At 53.5% G+C, this 21,987-nt stretch overlaps 3 protein-coding genes across 4 annotated transcripts; 1 reads left to right on the top strand and 2 right to left on the bottom strand.

The window, feature by feature from the left end:
• Nucleotides 1–1,310: 1,310 nt before the first annotated feature.
• Elmo3 (engulfment and cell motility 3) lies at nucleotides 1,311–5,890 on the bottom strand. Its single transcript, XM_026413269.2, has 20 exons — nucleotides 5,466–5,890; nucleotides 5,281–5,321; nucleotides 5,122–5,194; nucleotides 4,881–4,931; nucleotides 4,523–4,692; nucleotides 4,322–4,421; nucleotides 4,068–4,219; nucleotides 3,906–3,984; nucleotides 3,756–3,806; nucleotides 3,557–3,679; nucleotides 3,326–3,457; nucleotides 3,123–3,224; nucleotides 2,910–3,018; nucleotides 2,667–2,803; nucleotides 2,402–2,565; nucleotides 2,196–2,308; nucleotides 1,992–2,096; nucleotides 1,812–1,894; nucleotides 1,644–1,730; nucleotides 1,311–1,556 (listed from the first exon to the last, which is right to left on the bottom strand). Exons 1-20 carry the CDS (start codon nucleotides 5,541–5,543, stop codon nucleotides 1,344–1,346), a joined length of 2,163 nt encoding a protein of 720 aa, XP_026269054.2. The 5' UTR covers nucleotides 5,544–5,890; the 3' UTR covers nucleotides 1,311–1,343.
• A 74-nt stretch (nucleotides 5,891–5,964) lies between these two features.
• E2f4 (E2F transcription factor 4) lies at nucleotides 5,965–12,552 on the bottom strand. The gene is made up of 10 exons (XM_026413242.2): nucleotides 12,374–12,552; nucleotides 11,824–11,933; nucleotides 11,522–11,683; nucleotides 11,163–11,206; nucleotides 10,411–10,472; nucleotides 9,899–10,196; nucleotides 9,102–9,302; nucleotides 7,205–7,252; nucleotides 6,955–6,999; nucleotides 5,965–6,843 (listed from the first exon to the last, which is right to left on the bottom strand). The coding sequence occupies exons 1-10, from the start codon at nucleotides 12,506–12,508 to the stop codon at nucleotides 6,728–6,730; spliced, it is 1,221 nt and encodes a 406-aa protein (XP_026269027.1). The 5' UTR covers nucleotides 12,509–12,552; the 3' UTR covers nucleotides 5,965–6,727.
• Nucleotides 12,553–14,158: 1,606 nt separating this feature from the next.
• Exoc3l1 (exocyst complex component 3 like 1) lies at nucleotides 14,159–19,595 on the top strand. 2 transcript variants are annotated; one of them, XM_026413255.2, is made up of 14 exons: nucleotides 14,159–14,337; nucleotides 14,622–14,714; nucleotides 14,912–15,087; nucleotides 15,167–15,386; nucleotides 16,238–16,850; nucleotides 16,928–17,045; nucleotides 17,180–17,305; nucleotides 17,377–17,477; nucleotides 17,671–17,781; nucleotides 18,482–18,611; nucleotides 18,723–18,845; nucleotides 18,964–19,080; nucleotides 19,172–19,296; nucleotides 19,380–19,595. In XM_026413255.2, the coding sequence occupies exons 2-14, from the start codon at nucleotides 14,669–14,671 to the stop codon at nucleotides 19,567–19,569; spliced, it is 2,196 nt and encodes a 731-aa protein (XP_026269040.2). In that variant the 5' UTR covers nucleotides 14,159–14,337; nucleotides 14,622–14,668; the 3' UTR covers nucleotides 19,570–19,595. The 2 variants fall into 2 exon arrangements, with proteins under 2 accessions (XP_026269040.2, XP_026269037.2); XM_026413252.2 differs by having other exon boundaries at nucleotides 18,925–19,080.
• The last annotated feature ends 2,392 nt before the right edge of the window (nucleotides 19,596–21,987 follow it).

Genomic DNA, 21,987 nt, shown 5'->3' with positions numbered 1-21,987 from the left:
TCTTGACTATTAGCCCATGAATAATAGAGAAACACTGAAGAATATAAAGTGTGTGCACCTGTGTGTGTGTGTGTGTGTTCAAATCTGACTCAAGAAAACATCTGTAGTAGCAGGTATTGAGATGACCGAAAGAACAAGACTAGAGGCTGGTAGTCAGTAGGTTATTGCCTGAGAAACATTGAGAAAGAAGAATTGGCAGTATTGGAAGACTAACTGCATCTGGAATCCCTGTCCTCCCATTTCCAACTTGAACTCAAGAGCAAACTGTTTTAAGCATGGTGGAAATCTCTGAATCTAGGCATGGGCATCCTGGCTACCCAAGGATCAAAAGTGTAACTTAGGGGGGGCAAATGCTCCCCCAGCATGTTCTCCATAGGAGACGCCATTTCATCTGCTTTCAAGGTGAAACACTGATGGTTAACACTGTTAAACACAATCTTTGAGGAGACACTGGGAAGGAGAAATAATGAGTGGCATGGAGAAGGAAGTCAGGATGGTGGTAGCTTTCAGCCTGCCCTGTGGGTCCCATGGGCTGCTATGCTCTACTCTGCCTCAGTGGCTTGGAGGCTGTGGCCACAGACTCCAGCTGGGCCCAACACACTTTGCCTCATCTGCCCAACATCTCTCACCTATATACAGCCCCCATGTCATTCATGCTCCTAAGTTATGTTTTCATCAGAACTGTGCAGTGCTTCCTGCACAGAGTTCCCTCTTGTCCAGATCAGCCCATATACTCCCTCAAGCCTGGGGATGCCCTTTGGAATCTGAGCTTGTCCTTCAGCATAAAGCAGGCCCAGTTTTACATCTGTCCCTTTACTACCTGTCACCAGAGGCCTCCAAGTGCCACAAAGAACATGGGCCAGAGCCAAGCAGGGATGAAGACTGAGGTAAGATTGTCAGGAGCTTTCTGGAAGCAGAGCTTCTAGACTAGGGTCCTATTAATGCTTCCCAGGAAACATCCATTTAGGGCATTGTCTCCTGGCCTGCTACTTCTCTCAGCTGGTTGGTGATCCTAGACAACAAGCTACTCTCTTTGCAGGCCCACACTGAGGAAAGATAAGAACTCATCTGGAAGAAGGGCAACAGCCCCAACCTATCCCAACCCAACTTAGAGCGCAAGCCCCCTAAATGTAGCTGCTCAAGTTTGCAGTCCTACCTTGTTGTCGTATCTCATTCACTAAATTTGAAGTCAGAGGATGACTCTCGTGGCTTGGCCTACAAGGTTCAGAGCTAGCTTGACACACACCTAAGAGCCAAGCTGACTTTATTTTTGCCCATGTTTCTCTACCCTCCACCCCTTGTGGCTGGCACAGGGGTGGCAGCTGTGGCCCCTGGCCAGCTTGTCAAGATTCAATAATGCTGCAGTCATAGCAGAAATTGAAGTTGGTGGGGGGTGGAGGCACAGGTGGTGGCTGCTCGGGGATGGGCACATTCTCTAGCTCCAACAATCGCAGCTTGGTCTCCATTGTCAACAGCTGCTCCAGGTCCAGCCGGGTCTGCTCACTGCCCATAGGGCTGCCTAGCAGGGCATTCAGCCCATCTGTCCACAGATAGTACTGGGGACGATGGGGCCAGCTTCATGAGAGACTGTTCAATCTGCTCCCCTACCCGTCTGCTCCACTCAGCCTCACCCAGATACTCACATCACGTTTGGAGGGGGCAATGAAGTTGAGGTATGCCTCCTCCTCCCCGCGGTCATAGCTGATGGAGAAAGCCAACTCATAAAGATCCTAGGGAAGCAGAAAGCAGGGACATTGAGCATGGACTAGCGCAGGCAGGCAAGAGGAAGCCGCTGGTCCCACTATATATACCTTGTTCTGCTTCCCGGAGCCCTTCTCCCGGACATGGGGGCAGTCCTTGCCTGTCAGGAGTGCCCTGATGTCAACAACAGGGACTGCAAGAAGAAATACTGGGCTGATCACTGGGGCCCCAGACAGCCCTAGGGCATGGGGCATCTGGAGAGAGCAGGTATTAGACCCCTGGCTGCTTACTCTGCTCGGGCAGGCTCTCTGGGGTGGGTGGGTTGGTACCTTCCTCTACATCCCCATACTGCAGCACCTTGTGGTTTGGGGACAAGCAGCAGAACCACAGCTTGTCTGTGCAGAGAACAAGGAAGAGGGAAGGAAGGAATGATGAAGAGGGGGCCCTGGGTCCAACCCAGCTACCCTCTGCCTCTCCTCAGCACACTCAGAGACCCTGGCGCCTCCTGCTGCTGATCTTGCGGAAGAGAGTCCCCTCGCAGAGGCGGAGCAAACGCTGCTGGCGGATCAAGCTCATGAGCTCTGGCTTCAGCTTCTCCCTCAGCTCTCTGGGTGGGAAGTGGGGAGTCACAAATCAGGATTGACCTGGGGCACCTTAGTAGGTGGGAGCTGGCACTGGAAAGCCATTCCTACCAACTCACAGTATGGGAGGGGCCAGTGCGCCCTCCTGGTGCAGTCGTTCTGTCTGCCTCAGCCGCAGCACCTCCCCGTAGGTGAGCGCGTTCACCTTGGTACGGAAGAGCTCCAGGGACGTAGGCTTCAGGGCCAGTGTACGAGCCAGCTGTTCCCGTACCACCTGCATAACCTGGGGCCACCCTAAGCTCAGCTTGGGACCTGAGCTCTGGGGCCCTCCTCAGAGCAACCTCCTTCGTTGACCTCCCAGTCCTCCCACCCCACCCCACTGACCTTGTCAAAATCTTCCTGTGTTGCCCTCATCTCTTTCCAGGTCTTATTTAGCAGTTGGATGGCCACACAGAAAAACTCATGAAAACTCTGGTCCTGTCCGAAGAACATGGGCGAGAAGTCCTGGGCTGTCTCGGAGCCTGGAGCGGGGGGGCAGGAGGGGCTCAGGGAGAAGGTGTGTGCAGCCCCTGGCCCTCTCTGCCCTTCCGTCCCCTGTCCCCAGATACACTGCCCAGCTCCACTCACAAGGTTCCCCAACACGGAGCAGCTCACACAGTAGCACAGTCAGCTGGATGCTGCTCCGGGCAAAGGGACACTCATGTTTGTCCTCCCGGCTGCTGTTTTCCAACACGAACTGGGGTAGTGGGAGCAGAGAATGGGGACAGTCTTGGCTAAGCCCACAGGGATCCTGCCAAGGTGAGGCTATTGCCATCCCCACTCCCCTACCCGGTAACTGACCCGGCTGTATGCACTGGGTGCATGTCTGGAGAAGTACAGCATGTTGTCCAGGGCCAGCAAGCCTGGGGGCACACGTTCCAGGTCCTGCGCAGGGTTGCTGTTCTACGGGTGGGAGCACATGCACTCAGAAAGGGCCATAGCCTCTGGTATAGTCATAACCTGAATGGAGGCCAAGGTGGGGACTTGGGGTAGGGGTCACTCACAGAGAAGCCCAATTTGCGAAATTCTCGGGCACAGAGTGAACGTCGACGGTCAGCACTCAGCCCCGTGCTCAAGGACTCCCCTTCCAGTTCAAAGGCAGCCTGGCGCAGGGCCTGCAGCTGTTCCCGCTGCTCCTGGGGTCATTATTGGGGGGAACAATATCATAGATTTAAGGTCAAGCTTCAAGCTATCCCCAAGCTTCAAGCTGTGTCCCACCCATCTCCAAGACAAACCTGGCTATAGGGGTCAAGTGGTGTCCGCATGCGTGGCTCCAGCAGCCCCAGTGTAAGGGCCTGCAGCACATACAAGTGATGGGCCATCTCATCACCCAGTGGTGTTGCACTATGGATGATGTTCTGGAGGAAAGACAAAGGGTTTGAGGTGGGCTTACTGGGAGAAGAGGCGTGGGGAGGGGTTTCCCTAGTTTCCTACCTTGTAGATGAACTGGCGAAGGTTTCTCTGCCATAGGTAGTCAAGCATGTGCTGAGGCGGATGGGAAGGGGAATTAAATGATTTAATACTGGGGTGGAGCACAATGCCCACCAGCTGATCCTTCCAAGCAGCTACTATATAGATAGATACCTTCCTTTCTGTAGGGTTGGCTCCCTGCAGCAAGGCTGTAAGCAGGGCCATTGCCTTGGTTTGCAGCTGCTGGTTCATCCTATAGCAGGAGGAGGGGTGGGCTCAGCTTAACACCCAGGATCTCATCCTGCTCCCCCATCTATACCTCACCCCAGAGCTTACACCTGCAGGTGCACCAGTAGCCTATCCAGTGGCACCTCACTCTTGACCAGCTGGCCCAGGGCAGGGCTGCTCAAGGTCACACTCTCCAGCAGCCGAAGGGCCAGGGGCTGCACAGAAGCATCCATCAGGTTCATGTTCACATAGCATACCACCTGTAAGAGGGGTAGGGTATTGTCGCCACCTGACCACCACAAGGGACAGACCCTGGCACTGCCCAACTGCCCTACCCACATCCCCTAGAAAAGCCCACCCACCTTCCTGACAAAAGGGATGCTGAGCGTCTCCCAGGACACCACACCGTGCTCCATAAGCTCCAGGAAGGCCTTCAGCCCGAGGGCTAGCACCTCTCCTAGGCTGGGGTAGGGGGCACATTTGGGGCTGAGCAGGACCAGACCAGGCCCACCAGGCCCCCCAAGCCCTACCATGTCTCCATCCCTCCACAGCCCTGTGCTCACTCGTCCCCATCCTCAATGATGGTGCCTAGTCTCTGAAGCCCATCACGGCTGATGACCTCCTGGGCAAAGGTCATGTCTGTGGCCAGCAGAACCAGGTGCCTCAGGGCTTCCTGGCGCACTTCTCGACTTGGACTCTGCAGCCCACCCAACAGCTTTTCAGCCTCAAGGTCCTGGCAGGAGTGGGAAGAGAGCAGAGGTGGAGTTTGGAAAATTAAGGACTGGAAGAGTAGGAACCCAGATTTCCACTAGGTGGGGCACTGCTGAGCTGGGGCCAGACCTAGGGCAGAGGCCACCAGGCACTTTAAAGGAGTGCAGTAGAGAGGCAGGTAAGAGAAGATGGGGCCAAGAGGGGCATTACTGGGGCAGTGCTGAGGCACAGGATGCTGCCATTCTTGATCTCTCCGCGGTTCTGCAGAAAACAGCAGAAAGGGGAAGCACAGTCAAGGAGAGTTCTGAGGGTGATCAACTGGGTTGTCAGGATTAGGGGATCAGTGAAATTCACTTTAGGAGAGGGGGAGGATGAGTCTGCAGAATCAGGGCCAGGTGGGTTAGAGAGGTCATAGGGTGGAGCATGGGGGTTGGGGAACAGGGGGACTAACATTCTCAGTGATGTATCTCCTGTGCCCATCAGCAAACTGCAGGGCGTACTGCTCCGAGTGAGTCAGGCTCCACCTGCGGGTCACAGAGCTCAGGGAGTCAGGTAGGAGGCTTCCTCCCGCTTGCCCCTCCCCCACCCCTTGCCGGCCCACCGGACTCACGCGTCGCACACCTCCTTCAACACAGCGGCCAGGGGTTTTGCCTGCAAGTGGAGCTGTCATTCACGTGGAGGAAGTGGGGAGGAGTTGGGGGATGGGGGGCTGAATAAGGAGGGCTGAGCTGACCCGAGGGAAATGGGTGACCCCAGAGGTGGGCAGTGGGCAGGAGGCCGGACAGGCCGGATGACCTGGTCCAGTTGGATGAGCTGTGGGATGGCGTCACGCATCTGGACAGCAATCTTCACCACATTCCGTGGGGGCGCCATGGTCCAACCCAACCGTGGGTGCCTGCACTTTCCACGAAATGTGCCACCTCCTGCTGAGGGCGCACCTGCCCCAGAGTCCCTGAGAGTAGGGCGTCCCTCTGTCCGCGACCTGGCTCCGGTGGCACGTACTCACCGACCAGCCCTCCACTCCTGGCCAGAAGCCGCGGCCTTCCCAAGGGAGCCAAGGCTAGTTCCGGGTTGGAGTCCGGGGGCAGGAGGGTAGGGAAGCGCCCGCCCAGCCCGCTTGCCCCAGCAAGACAGCCCCGCCCCGCGCCAAGGTGTGGCAGGTGGGGGCGGGGAGGGCAGGCTGCCTGCTGCTGCTCCACTTCCCATTCCAGCAAAGTGACCCAACCCAATCCTGCCACCAATCCAACGTAGTCCCAGAGAGGGGCCAAAAAAAATCAGATCAGAGATAGCCTTAGGCATTGTCTTTATTCATTTGGACACTGTACAAATATTACAATTTCCTTTTGCTGCAAAAAGTATAAAAATAATCTTTATATAGGAATCCATTCGTTACTGTAAATCTTTCTAAATCTCTGCAAATGGCTCTAAATGAGGGTAAATGAATAAATGGAAATGAAGGGGAGCTACAGGGTATCAGGCCTCAGGGACTGACCTGCAGGGATTTCTAGCTAAAGACCTCAGTTCCTTCTTGTTAGCACCCCCCCACCCACCACTGCCACCTGCAGGTTCCCAGGGCTCAGGGCCCAGCAGAAGTGGGGGGGCACATGAGAGGTCCAGGAGAAGCTTGGGGTAAGTAGGTGATTAAGGAAGCTAGAGTAGTGGCTGGCAAGTAACCAGCTCCATCCTGCCTTTCCCTCTTTTTGGGGAGAGGGGCTGGCAGGAGCAGGGCAGTGTGCTGGACAAGGTGCCCTATGGGGACAACGATAGGTCAGTGCCACTGGGTAGCAGCTGAGCCTGGGATGGGGGAGGCTCCAGAAAAGAAGAGGCAAACACTTTGGCTCCGTGATGGAGAGGGCTGAGCCCCTTTCCCTTGCTCTACTAGCACAGTACAAGCGCCAGTGCACGAGTGGGAGGTGTGGCCAGAACTGCAGTGTGGGAAGGCTGGGGAAGCCAGGAGTCTGTGGCTCTCAAGCCTTTTAAGGGCAGGGTGGGGGAAAGTCCCCAGGCAGCCCCCAACTCAGACAGTCTGGGTTCCAGCCATTCGGCGTATATCCCTGTCAGAGGTTGAGAACAGGCACGTCAAAGAGATCACAGACACCTTCACTCTCGTCCAGGTTGTAGATGTAATCGTGGTCTCCAGGGGGTGGAGAGAGACGAAGTAGGGGGGCAAACACTGCAGAGAGCACTAGGCTAAGGCCCTGTGCCAAAGCCCCATCCAATAGCCACCCAAGCTCCTGCCCACAGCCATCCACTTTCTGAGGCCCCACCTCTCCATACCACCCACCTTCTGAGGACATCAGCTCCTCCAGCAGCTCTGAGCTCATACACTCTGAAAATAGAACACAGTGACATTCTAGCTATACCACTTCACTCAAAATACATGAAATAGATTCCCCTAAACCCCAATCAGGAGATTTCACCCTTTGTCCTGAGTACCAACCACAACCAAAAGGTCCTCAAAAGGGACACACAACAGCTGTGACATGCAATGAATCACATTCCTCATCCCCAACACCAGAAGGAATGCAGCCTACCTCGTGTCGGGTCGAAGATTTCTGACAGCTCTTTGGGGAGTTCCAAAACTGAAAGACAAGAAAGTCATGGTTGAGCTGGGCACAGTGGTGCACACCTATAATTCTAGCGGCTCAGGAGGCTGAGGCAGGAGGCTGAGGCAGGAGGATGGCAAGTTCAAAGCCATCCTCAGCAACTTATCGAGGCTCTAAGCAATCAGTGAGACCCTAGCTCTATAAATAAAACATATAACCAAAAAAAAAAAATTAAAAAAAAAAAGGGGGGCTGGGAATTTGGCTCAGTGATAAAGTGCCCCAGGTTCAATCCCTGGTACTAAAAAATAAAAATAAAAAAGCCATGTTCAAGGTAGAGGTCCAGCCTGGTCACAATAGAGGCCCCATGTTCCTCAGATCCTACTTCACTACCCAGGGCTCCACATAGCTAAGTATATGTAGGCTCCAACCCAGGCCAAGCTGGTATTATTTTCTGGTCTCTTCTGCTACACCTGAATTTCTCAGTACTGAACCCAGGGTACCAGACCCATTGCAAATGACTGGTATAGCCTTTCTAATTCAGAGGCTCTGAAGAGGGTAACGGACTTTTGTCCCTTTTTGGGTTCAGTGTGCACACCCTATCTGGTGGAGGATGCCATACCCCATTCACTCCCATCCTTTTGAGCACCTGCTCTATGCTGGCCTCAGAGGCTACACCCTAGGTGGGGTCACCTGGAGGAGGTAGACACTTTGACAAGGGACAATACTACAGGGTGATGACCCCTACTACATATGGGAAGGATACACATGGGAAGAAAATAAAACTGGAGAGAACCAAAAAGGATGCCATAAACCAGGTTTAGGAATTTGGATTTTTTTTTTTTTCCATAAGGCCTTAGGGAACCATTGAATGAAGGTACTTTTATAAAAAGAGAAATGCCAAAGTCAGGTTTATATTTCAGAAAGATCATTCTGTCAGTAAGGATTAAGAGAAGGATGCTAACAAGTTTGGAATTAAGGTGGCTAGTAGTTACCCTGAGTGCTGAGAATGCAAAAAGGATGTCTCAAGATAGACCTCACTAGGCAATGTGGGGTGGGCAGCAGAGAAAGAACTGGAGTAACACCCAGGTGTCAAGTCAGCCTGAGTGACTAGGGCCAGTGGTAGAGTGCCCATGGAGATGGAAAAGCAAATTTCAGGAGGAAAATGAGTTAAATTGAGGACATGTGGAAATGAAGCGGGTTCACTGGAGACGAAGAGGACAGTCAGTGCCACAGAAGTGTGGAGGTCAGGCAAAAGTTGTACACTAAGAGGAGGCTAGAGAATTCTTATACCTTCAGCCGGAGTCTTCCACAGTGTGAAACAGAACAGAGCAACTGGGATACACAGAAAGATGCAAGGACTGGCATAATTAAAGCCAAAGAGGGATAACATCAGGAGAGAACACCAGAGTCCAGCCTTACAGAAACCTGCTGGGTTCAGTACCACATTAAGAGCAGCACTACTACCAGCTGGGGCAGGGACCCTGCTGGCTGTCAACTGATGATGATCAGATCGAGATAAGGAGGAGACTAGGGATTACTTTTTCCAGGGGTCCACATAGAGAAGAGACAAGGAAGAAAGGATGGTGACATGGAGGAGCAAGTGTCAATCAGTGGAGTAAGAGACTCAGTGGTGCTTTTAGAGGTGACAGGCAGGGCTTAAGAGAAGGCCAGGGAGTTCCATGTTAGCCCAAGAGGGAGGCAAAAAGGCACTGGCACTGACTCAGAGGCCAGATACTCTGCTTTTGGCAGAGTGGTGATATCAGACAGGGGTTCAAAGCAGGGCTGGGTTCCAGCCCCAATTCTGCACCCAACCTGTACTGGGCTAAGGCTAGACTCTCCCTGCTGCCCCTGAGGTGGGGTGGGTATAAAAGGGACAAATACTCACCACCTGTCGGTTCCACCTTGATGGGGTCAAAGGAGGTAGAAGGGTTGGGTCCGGATGAACTGCTAGTGCTGCTGCTGCTACTACTACTGCTGTCCAGCAGGGCAGAAGACTGCAGTGGCCGGGTGTCCAGTGCTGTTGGGCCTAGAGGGAGTGAGCCGAGCTCACCATTGTCCTTGCTGTCAGTTCCAGAGCCACCACTCACTGAAACAACATTTCCCAAACCCAGTCACACAGGGGGCAGAAAGTGGGTCATTGAAATTGGCTGGGTAGGGCTGGGGATGTGGCTCAAGCGGTAGCGCGCTCGCCTGGCACGCGTGCGGCCCGGGTTCAATCCTCAGCACCACATACAAACAAAGATGTTGTGTCTGCCGAGAACTAAAATAAATAAATATTAATTAAAAAAAAAAAAAAGAAATTGGCTGGGTAGAACCCATGGCCAGAAAGACCACAGTTCTGGCTTCCAGACTGGTTTCCAAGAATTAGGCACTGCCAGTCACTCCAGAAGAGTTAACCTGGAAACAAGTCATTGAAGGAGACACAGGCACAAGTCCTATAAGGAGGAAGACTCCTGGACAACATGGGTCCAAGAAGGGTTGCCAGAGTAGGTCAGACACTGTCAGATCTTCCCTGTTTAAAAAAGCTTATTCACTGACATGGCAAGGGGGATTAGGTGGGGACCAGGGAAAGACCAACCCTGACAGTCTAATCCAATTCTTGAGTATCGCACCCCGCAACAGAGGTATTGCTTCTCAGGCCCCAGAAGAAAACCCCCTCACCAGCTGCCCATTAGGCCTCACCTGTGATTTCAGCTGCTGGACCCGTTACCCCTGGGACTTCTGTGTTGCCAGGAACATGGATGGGAGTGGTAAGCTGGGGACTACTTGGACGTGAAGTTTCCTGGGGATGAGCTAAGGTAGGCTTGGGCAGAGGTGGAGGGGTAGGAATAGCAGGTGGGCTCTGAAGCAGATCCTCAGGTGGTGGCACAGGCACAGCCACAGGTGGCGAACTCAATGCCTCTTTATTCACAAGCAGCACTTCGATGGGGCCACTCATACTCTTCAGGTGAATCTGGTACTTCTTCTGCCCATTGAGACCCTAGAGGTGGACGGTAGGGACAGGTAGAATTACAAGCAGGCACAGCTCCTGCTTGACCCTGGGTCAGGGCAAGTGTCCTCACAACCAGGCTGCCCATCCTCCTAGATAACCCCAAACCCCAGGCCTCCCCTTACCTACCCCACCCTTGACTTATCAGACTCCACAGCCAGCACCCGCCCTCAGTTGACACCGCCTGACTGGGCTGAGTACCCACCTCTGGGATGGGCACCTCTAGGCTGGTGCCTGATGGGGCACGTATGGCCAGGAGGGTGTCTCCTAGAACGAGAATGGGTCAGCTGAGAATGGAGGTGCCTGCCCCTTGGAGCAAGGTAGGAGATCAGTCTCTAAGGAACTAAAGAACAGACCTCCACCATACCCACAGTGACTGGGCAGAGCTAAAGTGCTTCTCTCTCTAATAGTCCAGGTCAGTAACCAGGAAATATGGGTTCAAACACATTTGTGGAGTGAAAGATCATTGGCCATGGGCATCTCACTTTTCAAGTAACAATCCTGTTCCCTAGGAATGGTGTTTTGGCCAAGGCAAATGTTCCTTTCCCAGAACCAATCTGAGGAATACAAAATGGATACAGGGTAATAGCTCCTGTATCCACAATGCAATTGAATTAACCACAGGGTGGAAGTGGGGACCACTGTCCCCTGCATATGTCACCCACAAACACATATACACTCTCTTCCTTGTGCTACTGTCAAGACAAACCCAGAAGTCAGTGTTGATGGGGGCAAACCCAGGGACCCACCCCAGAATTCTTGCGTTCGCTCCATATAGCAGGCCTAATGGAGTCCCAGATACCCTCAAATGGAGGACTTACCCTGCCTGCTTCCTCCTTGGGCAGACCCCAGGGACTATCTTAAGAAATGGAACTCTCCTTGGGGACTGAGTCTGATACTCAGAGCTGTGGCTCAGCCTAGCCCTACCCCATCTCCCCCTACCCAGGCTCTGCTCACCAGCAAAGCATCTGCAGATGTCCTCATGAGTCACGTAGGCCAAGGTGTGAGGGTTAAGGAGAACAGCTGATGCCCTGCCTGTGATGTCAGATGTCAGACCACAAAGGAGACCCAACACTTTAGCAAAGGTGTGACACACACACACCCTCAGGGGAAGTTCTGGGACCTGGGTCCATGTGGGGATATCATAGGCTAGGAATGGAAGGGGAGGGGCTCTTAGAAAGGAGCCTGAAGCTAGGACCTGGCTATGAGGCTCCATCCTCCCAGGAGGGACAGGGCCCAGGACACCAAGGAACAAACCCAGCTGAACAAGGGGCCCTTTGCCCCCTCCCCCAAAGCAGGGACCGCCAGGAGGATATCAGCTGTTCTGCACGTCCTCTGTGACATTCCGGATGCTTTGTTGCACCCACACCTTGTGCTGGTCAAGTTCTTGCTCCCGCTGCTGCAGCTCCTCAATTTCTGCCTTGAGCTCAATTAGCTTGTCCGCAATCTCTCGAGTGTTGCAGCCAGGCCCCACACCCCTGAGTGGGGGAATGAGACTGAGAGGGACTGCCAGGAACTCCAAGTCCCATGGTCCCTGCTCTCTCTGGCACCCTCCACCCCATGACCCTGACACTTTTGGGTAGGTGAGCACACTGCTTTCCCAGATATCCCCACTCACTTCCACTGGATGCTGTTCTTGGATTTTTTCTCGATCAGCCCAATACCTTCCAACACGTTGGTAATGTCATAAATCCGCCGCTTCTGGCGCACAGCTAAGGTGTCAGCTGCCTGGCGGGCAGAAGAGAGTAGAGTGCTCAGCCTCACTCTCAGATGTACCCCAGCTACCTTGAGATTTGGTTTGGGTGGTCTGGGAAGGGTGTAGCCTGGGTTCCAACCCGCTGTAGTGCCTCTAGGCACTACAGGAGCTCGGGACCCCGGGGTGAGGAGACCTGGCAGAGATCTGAACTGATGTTTTGATGCTCTTTACCCCTCATCTGCCAGGGAGGGCACGAGGGCTAGCACCTGCAGCCTGGAGCCTGGCACACAGGTGACGCTCAATGGCCTCGGCTGAATGAATGAAACAGCCCCCGGCCTCTCTCCTGCGAGAAAGCACACGGATGGCGGCCAGCTCTCAGAAGACTCAGCGGGGACGTCCAAGGGTTCCCGCTACCGGCGCAGGCCTGGCCCACCATCCTGCTTCCCCTGTTGCCCCTAAGCCCGTGCCGCACCAGCTTGAGGTCAAGCACGCCGTCCTTGGCCTCCTGCAGAAGTGACACGAACTTGGTGGTGAGAAGTCCCAGGCTCTTCTCATGCCGGCTTGGAGTGCCCGGGGGCGGCGGCGCCTGTGGCCCGGCCTCCGCCATCGCGCCCGCCCGCCGCCTCCCCTCAGCCAGGCCAGGCCAGGCCGGCGCCGCCGCCACTTCCGCTTCCGTTCCTTGCCGCCGGAGCCACCGTCGCTACTTCCGCTTCCGCCTCGTGTCCTCCCAGGGAACTGGCGCAATTCCTGACTGCAAACAAGGGCGTAAAACTTCGGGGAACATCTGTAAATATTCAAGTGCCGAAGAAGACGAAAACAAGCCCTGACAAGTGGGGGAGGGATGTGGAGGAAGTCAGCGAGCAGCCCCGACAGTAGAGAATAGGGAGCCGTCGGAATCTTCCTTGCCAACCTGGCCCCAAACCATCTGCCCAGCCCTTTCAGGAGAGATTACACTGCCTGATAAGTCTAGCCTGCTCCCCAAAAACTGTTGGAAAAGGCTGCCTCACCCTCTTTCTGCCCCTTACTTCCTGCCAAGCAGCAAGCGCTAACTACATCTAGCTTGACCACTTCTCTTTATCCCTGTCCTCCTTCCATGGTCCCAGGGTCATCTTCTTTTCTGTCCACACTACAGTGCTCAGAGGTCGTGGAACTCTTTTACAACCACTTCCCTGCCAATACAAAGCTGTTTACCTATGTAAGAATACAAGTAAGACCTCAGAGCACTTCCTGGCATGTTGCAAGAATTATGTTTTTGCTGGTATGTTTTGTTTATTTGTGATAATGGAGATTGAACCCAGGGGCATTTTACCACTGAGCTATAACCCCAGCCCTTTTTATTTTTATTTTTTTAATTTTTGAGACGGAACTTTCGATCCTCCTGCCTCAGCTGAATTAGTTGGGATTATGGGAGAGCGCCATGGAACCTGACTTTTTGTTATTTTTAACATGGTTATTACTTATTACTGTTGTTATTTTAGGTCAAGTTTTCTGGGAAACAGACTTTGAAACAAGGATTTGCTGGCATCAAGTCTATTGAGGATCCACCTTGGTAAGGGAGTAAGACAAGCGGAATTATAAGTAAGATAGCTCTGAAATTAGGGTAGGCCTTCTGAGGTGTTCCAGTCTTTGTTGTTGTTGTTATTGCAGTTCCAGAGATCAAACCCAAGGCCTCATCTGTGCTAAGCTAGCACTCTACCACTGAGTTACATTTTCAGTTCAGGTACCCAGCCTTTGTACCCTAGTATTGATTCAGAGCCTTACACTTGGTAGCTGTGAAACCTCAGCAGATTACACTATGGGCAGCTGGGGAATGAGGGCCTCTGCCCTGAAGGATGGATTTGGCTGTTGCACCAAATATCCACTAAATTATTACTATCCTGTAGTCCCTTCCATGGCTCCTATCACTCACAGAATTAACACAGCCATCAGACCTCTGTCCTGCTATCACTCACTGTGCTCCCTCTTCACTACAGTCTATGACCTCTGCTGTGGAGAGGTACACAGCCTCCTCCCAGGGCACACTTTACCCTTCATCCCCGCTTGAGGCTGAATCTACTTCACGTCTTTGCTCTGAGCACTAACAGGGCTTGTCAAGACTTGATAATCACAGGGAGTAGAGCACCCCACCCCCGCCCCTCGGGAAGTGTTGCCCAGCACTCCCCACCTCAGTACAGATGCTCTTTCCTGTTGGGAATAAAATGCCAGAGACTCAGCTTCCTTCCTTTCTGCCTTGGGGAGGGAGGGGCTTCTGGCCTGGGAAGTGGAAGAGAGGCTTCCTTGGGGAGAGGAATTCTGCTGTTGTGTGCCAGAGTGGTTGGAGTCACCCAGGCCCAGTGAACAGTGAAGGGCGTGCCCAGTTCTGCCAGGGCTAGAGGGTCATTCTCAAGGTCAAGGCTGTTTGTGGAGGAGGGAGAACTGGACATCTGGTCAAGTCTGGTAAGTTTTGTACCAAACTGTCCTGGCCATCTCAGAGAAGGAACAGGGTCTTTCAGATGCCAAGTGAGGCCTGTTTCCACCCTGCCTCACTTGGCATCAGCAGGGGCACATCCCACCAACCCAACAAGTGAAGGCCTCCCAGGTGCCTCCCCCATCACACTGGCCTCCCTCTCATTTCCTGAGGGGGCTGGGCAAGAACCTCCCTTCTCTTCAGCGGAGCCTAAACAGAGGCAACAACAGCCTAAAGGAGACAAGGAGCATCCACTCTGTCTTCTCTAACCCAGATCCTCATCCTTGCTCCCACTTCATTTCCGACTCCTCCAGACCCGTGATGGACTCAGCGGCCAAGGACAAAATGAAGCCTGCACTTCCCTGTGGTATGAGCCCTGGTGGGTGGGTTGCGGAAGGGTTGATGGCAAGAAATATGGGAATGTGGGGTTTGGTCCTCCCTGCCAGGTCTGCCTGGATCTCTACAGGACAAAGAGGAGTGGATTGTCCTGGGAATGGGCTGGGGAACAGGAAGGGCAGCATGTTTGGCAGCCACAGGCCCTCCCTGACTGACATGGTTGCCCAGGCTTTTCTTGCTCAGGGCCTGAGTGGCCAGAGCAGGAGAGGGCAGAGCAGCTGGCCAGGGGTGCAGCACTCAAGTGGGCCTCAGGCATCTTCTACCGGCCAGAACAGCTGACCAGGCTGGGCCAGTACCGCAGTCGAGAGGTGCAGCGTACTTGCTCCCTAGAAGCCCGTATTAAGGTAGGCATAGGACAAGGAACAGCAGAACTAGGAGTGGGCTTTAGGGCTGCCCAGGACTCACTGGCTCTTCTCTTCACAGTCAGTGGTGCAGTCATATCTGGAAGGTGTGCAGACTGGTGTGTGGCAGCTGGCCCGTGCCCTTGAGGCCGTGCAGGGAACCCGTGAAGCCCTGAGCCAGGCCCACGAGTTGCTCAAGAGTATGGCCCAGGCTTCACAGAGCCTAAAGCCCCTTCGGGAGCAGGTTTCCCAACACAAGCAACTACAGGCCCTGTCTCAGTTGCTGCCCCGGCTGCAGGCAGGTGAGTATGCAAGGACTCTGGGCCTCAGCTTCCAATAATGAGTCCACAAATGCCCACCATTGATCAAGGGCTTGGGCTCTGATGGGAAGACTGCATGGAGAGATGCACTAGAAACCAGCCAGCAAATAAACCAGGCTTCAAATGGCATATGAGGGGCTGGAAGTGTAGCTCTGTGTAAAGCACTTGCCTAGCATGTGCTCAACCCTGGGTTCAATCCCCAACATCACAAAAATAAATAAAATTTCAAAAACAAAAACAAATGGCATGGCTGGGCATGATCATGCACACCTGTAATCCTGGTGGCTCGGCGGAAGGCTGAGGCAGGAGGATCACGAGTTCAAAGACAACCTCAGCAAAGGCGAGGTGCTAAGTAACTCAGTGAGACCCTGTCTCTAAATAAAATACAAAATAGGGCTGGGGATGTGGCTCAGTGGTTGAGTGCCCCTGAGTTCAATCCCTGGTACCCCTCCCCCCAAAAAACAACAACACACAAATGGCATATGAAGCAGCATGTGAAATCAGCTCATCCTGGGTTTCCCATGAATGGAAATCCAGTCAAGTGGCTGTGGCTAGCCTGAACTAATATACTGCTAACATATTGAAATAATTCTCTAATGAGGTGTATATATTTGGAGGTGAATGGCTTTCTTCTTGTTCTCTTAGCTCAAGTGTTTGTGTATGACCCACCAGGCTGCTAGGATTTTGCCTGGATCCTTTCAAATTGGTCAATACTGTACTGGTTATTAAACATTTTATATAACACTCCAGTCTCAGGGCCTCAGTATCCCTTGCAGTATCCATTGCACAGGGGGGAAGGCTGAGACCCAAATCTGTCTTCTTTCCCCCATCAGTGCCGGCTGCAATGGCCCACACGCAGACCCTGATTGATGCCCAGAGGCTCTTGGAGGCATATGTGAGCCTGCGGGAATTGGAGCAGCTGCAAGAAGAGACATGGGCACCTTTGGGGGGCCTTGAGTTGCCAGTCTTCCAGGGCCTGGGCCTTCTGGCTGAGGCACTGAGCCAGGCTGTGGAGACAGCTGCAATGGCTGCCAGGAAGCTGGCACGGGAAGATCCAGCCCTGCTGGTGGCTGCTATTCGTGTGGCAGAAGTGGAGGCTGGGCGCACAACTCCTGTGGGGCAGGCTCCCCGAGACTGGCGGCAACGCTGTCTGCGTGCACTACAGAGAGGCCTGGAGCAAGTCCACTTTTCAACAACCACACTTCCTGAACCAGGAGCCCTAGCAAGGTGGCTGGAGGCTCTGCAAGTGGCCCTGCCTGCTGAGTTGGCCACAGCAGAGGCACTAGTAGCACCCTGTTGCCCACCACACTACAAAGTGGTGCAGCTCTGGGCCCACACCCTGCACAATGGCCTGCGCCGCAGCCTGCAGCAACTCCTTGCAGGGCCTGAGCTGGGAGCTGCTGATGCCTTCGCCTTGTTGCATTGGGCACTGCACGTGTACTTGGGGTCAGTGTCCTTGGCAAGAAGTGGGAGGATTAGAGGTGGGGGAGAACTCAGTGTGACACAGAGCCACCCATCTCCAGGCAGGAAATGATGGGGAGCCTGGAGTTGGGGCCTGAGGCTGATGTTTCCCAGCTGGAGCCCCTCCTGACCTTGGAGAACATTGAACAGCTGGAGGCAACATTTGTGGCCAAAGTCCAGGTAAGTAGTTAGGGAAGAGACACTCTGCCCATCAGCTGTGGCCTTTATCTGTAGAGTTCAGAGCCTTCCTGTCTTTGGCAGGGTCACTACCCTGCTACATCCTGCCACCCTGCTGCCATTTGCTCTTCTCCTAGGCAAGTGTGGCCCAGTGGCTGCAGAAGGCACTGGATGGGGAAATAGCTGAGTGGGGCCGGGAGCAAGAGCCCAACACAGACCCATCTGGCTTCTACCACTCACCAATGCCAGCCATCGTACTGCAGGTGGGTGAGAATGGCCAGAGAGGAGGGCAGAGCTCAGGGCTCTGCTGATGGTTGCCTATTTTTGCCTATAGATCCTGGCTGAGAACATTCGTGTGACCAGCCTGGTCAGTGAGTCGCTACAGCAGCGGATGCATGGCATGGCACTGTCAGAACTGGGCGCATTCTTGAGGAGGTCTGCCAAGCATGGACCCATTCCCAATCCCCACTCTGCTCCCAGGACAGCCTAAAGGGGATTTGAGTGAATAGTATACACCAATGGGAAAGGGATCCTTCAAACAGGATTTGGAAGTCGGGCAGGAGTACCAGGCCTGGGTTTGTGGGTGTACCACAGTAGCAGAAAGTCCAGCCACATCTTTCTGTTGCAGCTTCAGTGATGCTCTAATCCGATTCTCCAGAGATCACCTCAGAGGGGAAGCCATGGCCCCTCACTATGTGCCCTACCTCCTGGCCGCCTTCAACCACCAAACAGCATTGAGGTACTAGAAGGCCCCCAAGAAAAACCACCTTCACCCACCCACACTAGGCCATTCAGAACTTTGAGCCCATAAAACTCAGGGGTTCCAATCCTAGTCTTGTTATTTACTATCTACATGACCAAGTAACCTAATATCTCTTGAGTATTGATTTTCTCATTAGTATTCTGTGGGTAATAATGGAATGGTCTCAGAATCACATGAGATATTAGATGTATAATATCTACCACAGTGCCTGGCACATAGGGCCATTATTCATCCCTTCAGCAAATATTCATCAAGGCTATACTCTGTGCCCATTAATGTCTGAGGTTACATTTGTGGACAGAAATAAGAAAAATTACCTTCCTCTTGAGTGTCGTGTTCTTTGTGATGGGGGTAGGGAGAACAGACAAATTAATGATTGAGCTGTGCTCCTCCTGATTGGGATTAGCTCCCTTCCCTTATAAACGAGGAAGCAGAAACCAAAAAAACGGACTTTCTCAAGGTCACATCGTGAATTAGAGGCAGGAACAGCTGGGCTGTGAGCTTCTTCTAGCTTCTGAGAATACCCCTCCTAGCTTGGTCAGTACCTGAGACCTTCAGAGGGGCAGGGAACCCCCTCCCGCCACACACTTGCGCCACAAGGTGGCGTAGGAGTGGCTGAACCACCGAGGCCCGTTCAGGCCTTGGCCTTGGTCCTGAAGTCGTGTTTTTGGTCCAGCTCCTCAGTGTCCAGCCTGCAACCTGACGGAGTGGCTTCAGGGATCTTGGCTCCCATAGAAGCCGCGCTGGATGAGTTGCAGAGGAGGATCTGCCGTCTGGTATTGGAGGCACTGCAAGTGGAGCTCCAGGTGAGGCTTCTTTCCCGTCGGAATAAGGATGGGAGAGATAAGGTGTACCTTTGAGATTCTCTGCAGGGATTGCCAGATCTCCAGCTCCAGTTCCTTTCATTCTTTCCCCAGCCTCTGTTTGAGTCTGTGCCCTCGCGCCGGTGGCTGTCGAGCTCTGAGTTGCTGGACTGTGTGTGCAATCAGACGTCGCGCTTCTGCCGGGATTTCTGGCGCGTGAGGAGCCCCGCGGTTAAAGTGCGTCCAGTGGAAAGGACTGGGAGGGGGCAGTCGAATGGGAGAGGCGATATAGTCCCTCTGATCACCTACCCTGCAGCTGCTGTTGGCAGAGGCAGAGCGCACCGTGGTATTGCAGTACCTACGAGCGCTGATGCAAGGCCGCCTAGTGTGCCGGGATGCAGACGAACGGACCCAAGCTGCCGAGCGTCTGCGGCACGATGCCGCCCAGCTTAAGGAGCTTTTCCTCGGTTTGGTGAGAGCTCGTTGGGAGGGCAGACGGGCAAGAGCCTCAGTGATTGGGTGGGAGCCTAGGGCGATCTGAAACCCCACTCCAATGTGCCCAGGGTCTGGAGGAGAACTCGCATTGTGCGCCGGTGCTGCTCGCCTTGAGGGAGTTGCTGAACCTGCGGGACCCCACGCTGCTTGGCCTTGAGGTGGCAGGCCTGAGGCAACAATTTCCCGACGTGAGGTGAGGGGACGGTGTGGGGCGGGGAAGGGGGAGGAGCCAGGGAAGGGAAGTGCAGGGCCAATGCACCTCTGGTGTCTATACAGCGAGGACCATGTCTCTGCCCTTTTGGACCTGCGTGGGGACGTGTCCCGAGAGCAGCGTCAGGCTGCACTCATCTCCTTGCAGGACGGCTCGCCGCCTTCGCCCCTCACAGGCCACCGTGCACTCTTCAGCCTGGTGCCAGCGCCTACGCCCTCCTTCTCCTCGTGTCTTCCCTCGGGGCCCTGCTCTTGAAGCTCCCGTGCATGCAGAATAAAATATGAGCCACGTACGCCTGAGTCTCTATGTGCTGGGAAAGGAGAGGGATGAAATAAAAATTTCTGTGAAGTTTAGGGGGTTCATGCACACGCCTAAGATATCCTGGCTGCAGTCCTGGCAATATGGGCAGCGCCTCACCTATCCAGACATTTTCCTCTCTGTGGACTGCGTTCCGGAGTACTCGGGCTCAGGTCGGGTACACAGATTGCCCACGTATTCACCCCCAGGCAATGACTAGTACTTCCCCCTCCCTGAGTCCCGCCCCCAGCCGGGGCCTGGAAACTCTTCAAGGGGACGGGTCGACAACTACACCCCGCCCAGTGGCATGGCGTGGTGCTGGACTCAGCCCTCTCAGACCCTCTTGGTGCGCGTCGCCACAGATTGACAGGTTCCTCCCGATTTCGTGAGAGCGTGCGCACGCCGGAGAGCGTTGCGTCATCGGCGTCAGCTCCCGCGGGCTGGGCGGCGGGCGACCCGCTTTGCGGAGCAAGAACCGCGGGCGGCAAGCAGAGGAACAAACAGGTGGGGGCGCGGCACGCGGACCGAACCCCCCACCCAAACCCCAAGGCCGAGACTAGGCGCGCGGTGCGACCCTTTTGATTTACCAGAGAACCCCCCCATCCCCGCTCCATTGTCTTCTGGCCCCGCCCTCCATTGGGCACGCCCTTCGCCCATCCCCCTACCGCTTATTGGCTGCAGGTCACGCCCCTCCTGGATCTCTCGGTCCCCATTGGCTTTTCAACGTAAACCTCTAGGCGCGGGCCACACCCCTCATCTGGAACCAGACCACGCCTTCAGTAGTCAAGGGCTCCTCCCCAATCCAGCCATTCATTCTGCCTCTGGTGTTGGGTGCTTGAGACATGAGGGCGAATCAGACGGGTCCCTACCCACCGGGAGTTCGAGGGATGGTAGGAGGACAGGGACCCAAGCTCTAACAGTGACTGCTTAGGGCGGTAAAGAAACCATCAAGGCATTGGGACCCTGTAGACGCCCAGAAGGCTTCCCGGAGGAGGTGAGGCCCAAACGGAGCCCTGAAAATGGTTAAGAGTTTGTTCCAGGGAGACATTTCGGGGGCATTCTTGGCGGAAGGACCTGAAACGTGAAAGAAACAGGCGTATTCTGGTAATTGCGAGGAGGTAGGTCTAATGAAAGAAGGGAAGATGGAAGGGAATTGTCCAGGTAGCAGCCTGAAGACCAGTGTGGAGTCCAGGAAACTATTCAGTTTAGGGGATTGAAACCTGAGACCTGAAATAATCTTCAAGCAGCTGGTCACTGGACTGGGGGGGGGGTGAGGAGGGGGTAGATAGGTCTAAATGAGGAAGCAAAGTGCTGGTTATTCTAATTCTGAGAAGAAGGGCTCTTGAGTTCATTCATTGAGCTCTGGGTCAGGCACTGGGTTTTAGGGATACCACTGTGAATGCTAGAAAGGTGAAAATAGGTAACTGTCAGATGTATCATAAAAATATAAAGCTTACAGCAGTACACTTTAGGTGATGATAGTGCTATGGAAAACAATAATTCCTGGCTGGGGGTGGATTGTGGTGGAGATGGGGGAGGAAGTTTATTATTTTATAGAGGTGCATTGAGGTGATTTTTTTCCAGTACTGGAGATTGAACCCAGGAATACTTTACCATTGATATACATCCCCAGCCTTTTTTATTTTTTGAGACAGGATCTTATTAAATTTTTGAGGCTGGCCTTGAACTTGTGTGTGACTGGGATTACACCTGGCTAGGGTACCTTTTCTAAGATCTTGATATTTGTGCAGAGATTTTAGGGAAGTCACTTTCTATTAGTGTCATTATATTAAGGGGGCTTTCTAGACAAAGGACATATGCAGTTTGAGATGCCTGTTAAACAAATATGTTGTATGAAAACTGGCAATACCTGTCTAAAGTTTATGCAAGAAATTTGAGCTGATGACTCATATTGAGGGCTGAGAGTGGGGGCTGGGGGTATAGTTTGGTGGTACAGGGCATGCTTAGCCCTGAGTTTGATCTCCAGCACCAAAGCAAAATAAAACAAAAAAAATGAGAGTGGATGAGATTACTTAGGGAATGAGCATAAATGGAGAAGGGAGTAGTTCCCATAGACAAGTCCTGGGCCATTATAGTGTTAAGAGTTTGGGGAGACAGGGATGATCAGCAAGGAAGACTAAGAAATAACTGCCAGTGAGATGGAAAAAGAACTAAGTTCCAGTGTATTTGGAAAGTGAAATGGACAGCAAGTTTCCAATATGAAGGGATTAACTGTGTGAAGTGCTGATGATCAATATGAAGACTGTCGATCACCTTGATTAGGTCAATTTTGATGGAGAGTGGGGGACATGTGCCTAAGTGAAGTGAACTTTAAATAACAGGAAATAAGGAATTGGAGACTGGGTAGAGATAACT

Source organism: Urocitellus parryii, chromosome 15 (assembly GCF_045843805.1).
Source record: "Urocitellus parryii isolate mUroPar1 chromosome 15, mUroPar1.hap1, whole genome shotgun sequence".
NCBI lineage: Eukaryota > Metazoa > Chordata > Mammalia > Rodentia > Sciuridae > Urocitellus > Urocitellus parryii.
Note: the sequence above shows the minus strand (reverse complement) of the source record. Positions and strands in the feature narration are given on the sequence as shown.